The 6,491-nt window shown below is 29.9% G+C and overlaps 1 protein-coding gene across 1 annotated transcript; it reads right to left on the minus strand.

The window, feature by feature from the left end:
• Positions 1 to 190: 190 nt before the first annotated feature.
• On the minus strand, positions 191 to 2,056 carry LOC141526692 (putative transcriptional regulatory protein Teth514_1449). Its single transcript, XM_074241761.1, has 4 exons — positions 1,898 to 2,056; positions 1,577 to 1,784; positions 556 to 965; positions 191 to 465 (listed from the first exon to the last, which is right to left on the minus strand). Exons 2-4 carry the CDS (start codon positions 1,752 to 1,754, stop codon positions 232 to 234), a joined length of 822 nt encoding a protein of 273 aa, XP_074097862.1. The 5' UTR covers positions 1,755 to 1,784; positions 1,898 to 2,056; the 3' UTR covers positions 191 to 231.
• Between the last annotated feature and the right edge of the window lie 4,435 nt (positions 2,057 to 6,491).

The raw sequence follows: 6,491 nt of genomic DNA on the forward strand, positions 1-6,491 counted from the left end.
ACTTTTATTAAACTGCACTGTAATTTCTTAATTATTGACGTTTTCAAAGATACAAACTCATCCCGATGTTACACTCATCAAGAGCTTTCATTTGAGTATCCACATGCATTTTGATAATTTTTCATATCGCAGTAAAAAATTAAATCGCAATAAAAAAGTGTAATTAAAAAGTATAATTTTTAACAATAAATAAAACAATAATTATTTATTAAAAATAATTACATAAAATTATCAATTTTTATTTTCAACTACTTTTTCCTCAGGCAATTGAATATTATGATCAATAGAAACAATTTCGTCAACAGCTCCAAGTTTTTCCATCAACAAATCTACTCGCTTCAAATCGTCCTCCGATAATTCAATAGTATTTTTTGGCACCATTTCGTCATCGGCCGTCAGTACAGAGTATTCCCGGGCCTCTAGTTGGTTCTTTACTTTAGGCAGTACAGACGGATCACAAACAAACTGCAACATGAACATAAACAATAATTAATTACATAATCTTAATAGTTTAATGTTTCAGATATAACAAAGCTAAAAAATAAAAAAACTTGCTCGATAAAATTTCCCATCTGCCTCAAACTCTTCAACGTCGTCCGCTCCGACGGCGATCGCATCCTCGGTAGCAGAGTCTAAAGTGTCTTTGTGTTCGGTAATTATGCACCCCAAGTGTTCGAACAAAGTTCCTTTAGATTTTCCTTCTATAGACTTGCACTTCATCTTTTTGAACAAGGTGTTCAGCATCATTTTTGCGCCGACTACATTGTGGGACAGAATTTTTACAATGAAATATGCCCCCCCAGGCCCGCGAAAGTCCACGAACTCAGTTTGGCTCTTGGTCTTGCTTTTTTCTAGCTTTTCTAACACACCATGTAGTGTTGCAATGGGTATATTTTTTTTCTTTGCTTCGTCGAGTATACTAGATAGTCTTGGGTTTTCATTTGGTTTGGTATTATTGTTACCCTCTAAAAAAAAAAAAAAACTTTAAGTTCTCTGAAACTAAAATGTAATTAATTATGACTTTTTTTTTTTTTTTTTTTTTTCAAATCTGAAAAAAAAAATCATGAAGGTACACGGAAAAAACAAAATGACACTGGATATCATCTCAGATTATACTCAGTGATATCTATGATAAAAAAAAATTTCAATAGCTAAAAAAATTCCAGATTATACTCATTATAATCTGGATTATAATCATTGTAATCTGGATTATACTCATTATAATCTAGATTATAACCATTATAATCTAAATTATAACCATTATAATCTGGATTATACTCATTATAATCTGGATTATACTCATTATAATCTTAAATTATAATATTAATCATTAAATTAATCCAGTCAGCCGTTTTTTTCTTTTACTCGATCGAATTTTTGAAAAAATTAAAGTATCACGTTTTTTGTTCTGAAAAGTTCATAATTTTTAAAAATGAGAAAAAAAAATTTTTTCCACATTTTTGGTCCAAAAAGTGTTTAAATTTTCAAAAATAAATTTTTTTGAACAATTTTAGAAAATTCAAGAAACTATCGTCATGCAACTTGAAAAATATACTTACTAAGATTTGAAACTTACCGGCAACAGCAACTTTGATGCGCCTAGAAAAAGCCAAAGTCAACGCTGATTTCTCAGCATCTTTCAACGCCTTGGTATGCGCGATATTTTGCCACTTGGCGTGGCCCTTTAACCTCTTGTCTTGTCTTATCAATCCGCAAGCTACCCTTTGGACACATAATCTCGTAAAGCTGTACATTATTCTTCCGGAATCATCAAAGGGGTTTTGCTGTTAAAAAAATTTTATATTAATCAATTCTTTAACTGTTTAATCTAAAAATTAAAAAATTAATTCCTTAATCGCTCTTCTAGATTATTGGTAAAATTTGATAAAATTCTTACCTTAATTTCCCACTGACTTGTAGGAATGATAGTTACTGATTGACTTTGCAAGTCAATCCTGATGTAAACAAAACCTATTTTTCTAATTCGTGTTCTAATCGAAACTTTATAAGTCCATGTGACTGCTCAGTTGGTAAATAAGAAGATATTTTCAGTTCGAAATGTGACTTACCGACTGACAGAAACTCAAAGTCGCTAAAGTCGAATTCTTGGTGTCTAAAGATCAGTCAGCAAAGTTGAAATAATTACTTTCAATTGCAGATAAGTTTACAGATTTATTTTTAACGCCTAATTTATTATCATATTATTATTGTTATTTATTCATTAATATAAAAAGAGTGTGTATTAACATAAAATGAAAGAAAAATCTAATAGAACAAATGTGAAGCTCGTTGGTTATGTTCGGCGAATATCTGTAATCACGATATTTCTCTTAAAACTGGACCAATTGACCCGATTATTTTTAGTTTAACTTGGTACTGCTTTCTAGAACGACCCTAGAAAAAATCACTGATAAAATCCTCGTAGTTTATTTACAGTAACTATTTTAATGCGAAAACCGGGGTGTAAAGTATCGGCGCCATTGTTTTTTCTCAAAGTGTTGTCGTCGGCTGAGTGGTGGCGCCTGTGTAAAAAAACCCGATGAATTTGAAATAATTAAAAATTAATCTTCATCAGAAATTTCTAAGACCAAAATGTTGATTGATTATTAATAATATATAATTTATCCTTTTGATTAGAGAAAAAAATCACCCGTCAGCAGCAACGTGAGTAATTATTAAATTAAGATTTAACAAACTCTTTTATCAATCTCCGCCCCATTACACGTTGCTTACATTATAAATTGATTCATTCAAGCTATTATTTTTTACACGATTAATCAATTTACTTTCGACCCTCCGGCTTTTATTTCACATGAATAACATCTTTTTAACTCGCTTTCAATATTTTTTATTGTAAGTAAATTTCTTGAGGCTATTTTGTACAAATTTACCGATATATTTTCAAAATTTACATAATCAATTATCAAACTTTCAAAGACACGTATCAATTTTCTTAATTCTTTTATCTACAAAATTAGTAACTCTGTATCTTTTCCGGTGCATTAAAATCAATCTTCCCTTCTCTTCAAATTAAAATCTTTGAATAGAACAAATTGCAATTTTCAACGTACAAATTTTAAAAAGAAATAAAATTAACTACCCTCTAATTTAATTTCTCCAAATCAAAGGGATCTAAGATCTGACCCGAGATAAGAAGAAAGCTCTGGGATTTGTGTGGCGAAAGATTGCGACAAAGTAGTTGGAACCTTATTTTTTTTTTTATTCCGTTCTATCTCACAGCCCAGTGGTACGACAAAAAAGTGTTAAATTTATAGATGAATTCACATGAGAAAAAATATTGAAGATAAAAAATTCAATGATTTTTATTATTTTTTTAGTGTACCAAATTCCACCAAAAAAAAAAAAATCATAGAAGTAGAAAAATTTTTAAATTGAATGTAATTTTCTCATTTACTATACCTTGAAATTATTTAACAACAATGCGACATCTATTTAATATTCTCAAAAAAGGAACTTTACAGAAAATAAAAATATCCAACCAGCTTCAGATATTATAGTAGTAAAAGTAAATAGCACGTGCGCAATACAGATGTCGATAAAAAGATTATTGACCGTGACACCTGAAATGAGCGATTTAATTCACTAGAATTGATCAGTTGGAGTTGAAACGAGACCAAATTTAAGAAAATTTAATTAATCATAATAACTAAATTAAAAAAAATTAAATTAATTATTAATTAAATCGTTGAAAAATTGGATTTTTAATTATGTAAATCCCATCTCAAGAAAATAATTAGGAAGAAAAATATTTTCTTGGTTCAAGTGAGCTTTTTTTTCTGTGTATGTATTAAGGTTCAATGTAATAAATAATTTTAGGTACACGGTAAAAACAAGATTACACTGGATATCATCCTAGATTATACTGAGTGAAAAAATTTTTCAAATAGTAGCTAGTATAATCCAGATTATAATGAGTATAATCCAGATAATAATGAGTATAATCCAGATTATAATGAGTATAATCCAGATATCACGCAGTATAATCTGGATTTTTTTAGCTACGATCTGAAATTTTTTTCACCACAGATATCACTGAGTATAATCTGGGATGATATCCAGTGTGATCTTGTTCTTTCTCTCTATAAGAATTCAATTAAATAATGGTGATGCTATTTAACTAGATTTTTCTATAGTTCATAGAACCAGATTTTTCTTTTTTATTTTTTTTTGAAAAGTAAATCTTATTGTTTCTCTCAAAATACAAAAAAGAAATTTAATAGGTATAAAAATTACTTAAAAATACTTTAACATAATAATACTTAGTGTAATTTGTACTAACTGACTACGAGCTGTAGATCTCGTTAGTTATAAATATTAAATAAGATAATTTTATTATGACATAGCGTTAAATTAACATTTTAGATTTTTAAGATGTAAAAAAATTATGGTATAAAAAAATACATCTGACTTATTTTTAGGAAGCAGATTTTTCTCTCAGTGTCTTAACCTCTACTGAATGTCCGTGTCTTGATGTAAGACATAAATATCCGTCGATAGATATAGACCCACCTACAATATGTGCGAATTTGGTGAAAAGCTAAATCAATTTGGAGTGGGACGGAAAACAGAGTGAGAAAACAGGGATCTGCATGATACGTTGATACGTAGAGCTGTTGCCGACTGGAACTGTGGCGAGGTATGTCTACCATCATGCACCTAATACATATATGATACTCCAGAATAGAGTGGTACAGAGTAACCCAGACTGCAATGCTCTTGACTCTTTAACCAAAACCTATAGAATAGCAACAGTTGCACACAGTAATGGCGGTCTGTTGAAACATAAATTATCCTCTCGTCTCTCTTGTCCTCACCACCCCTACCTTCTCCTTTACATATATAAATATATATCATATATGTAGCCGGGGATGTGTGGGTGCAAGTTCGGTATAGAGGACCAAATTCATCAGTATCCTCTTTGGAAAGAGACCTGCACTGGTATTTTCTATCCCATATCCGTTAGCACCCCGCCCGGCCCGGCACCATCATTTCCATGGAGAATTCGAAAAAGCAGATAGATTACAAACTCTTGTGTATGCTCTGGATTAAAACTATCGATTTCGGATGTTGGATGGATGTCGTCCTGGTTTCCCGCATGCCTTTCCGGTGTTTATGTGCGTGTATTTGCTACTCTGGGTTGCAATGTTAAAAGTTCGAAAGGTTCATCGATATCTGATTATTGTTACGAACATGTTATCTCGTAGATAAGTTAGTTCTCAGGAATTGTGTTCTTGTTCTGAAGGATTCTGTTCTCCGATAAATTTACTGATTAGTCGATGAATTATAACTCTGGAAAAGTAAGAAATAAGTTTGGAAAATCCATAAGTGCACGGGTCATAACGCTTCTTTAATTTTTAAGGAAAAAATAAATTCTATTGAAAAAAAGGAGTTTCTTTAGAAATCTAACTATTGCATTTGATCTTACAGAGAGTAACGGAGAAGTTACCGAAACTTTTGTTGTTATATGTTTCCGGGGGTCAAGTAAGTTCAGGAAATAGAGTTCGTATAAAAGTTTAAATATGTATGAATACATATATATCTATACAATAGCATCTGAAATCCTTTAGGGATCTTTATGATACTCGTTACACTTATTCTTTTGGGTAAATACCTTGACCGACTTTCAAAATAAGCAAAATCGGCCGATTAGTGAAAAAATGGCGCCCATTTATTTTTAAAAATAATGATAATCACAATTTCTATAATTCTTTATATATAAAATTATTACATCAAAGTTGATAAGATGTTGTTTAATTTGAAGTACTAAACTCATTCTTCGTGATTACTTTTAATGATTTTATGATAAAATAGTCATAGAAATTATATATATATATATATATATATATATATATATATATATATATATATATATATATATATATATATATATATATATATATATAAACGATATTGCACGCCTCATAAGCGATTAAAAATAATTTAATACATTTTTTAAAGCCGATGGTATACTTTAATATTTACTTCCTCCTAAAAACTGGTTTATAATACTTTTAGATTTTTCATTTCATTAGCTATCCAGTCTAATACAATTTTTAATTTTTCTTAACATTTTTAGCTTGTATTTTCCTCCAGGCGTAATTAATTCAGCCACAATTTATATCTAAATTTGTTATTAAAGAATTTGACTGAAAAAATAATTCGCACGACCCAAACCAGGACTCGAACCCGGATCTTTTGGCTACGCGCCAAAGGCTCTACCTGTTAAGCTATCCGAAACACAGTCCGTAACTACTATTCAGTCATCTATTAAATATTTACATTTTTTTATAGTATTTTTTTGCTTATCTTAGAATTATGGCGCCACTAAACCATAGCAGAGTTTCCTATTTTTTATTATTTTTTTTTCGTATTTTATTGTGAAAAATAAGATTATGAGGCGTGCACTTTTGGATTTTCCGAACTTTGTTTTCATTAATAAAACAGGAAATTCTACAGTTTTTGTCAATCTG

This window comes from Cotesia typhae, unplaced genomic scaffold (genome assembly GCF_013202065.1).
Source record: "Cotesia typhae breed Kobodo isofemale line unplaced genomic scaffold, CoteBio_Ctyphae contig_36, whole genome shotgun sequence".
Classification (NCBI taxonomy): Eukaryota; Metazoa; Arthropoda; class Insecta; order Hymenoptera; family Braconidae; genus Cotesia; species Cotesia typhae.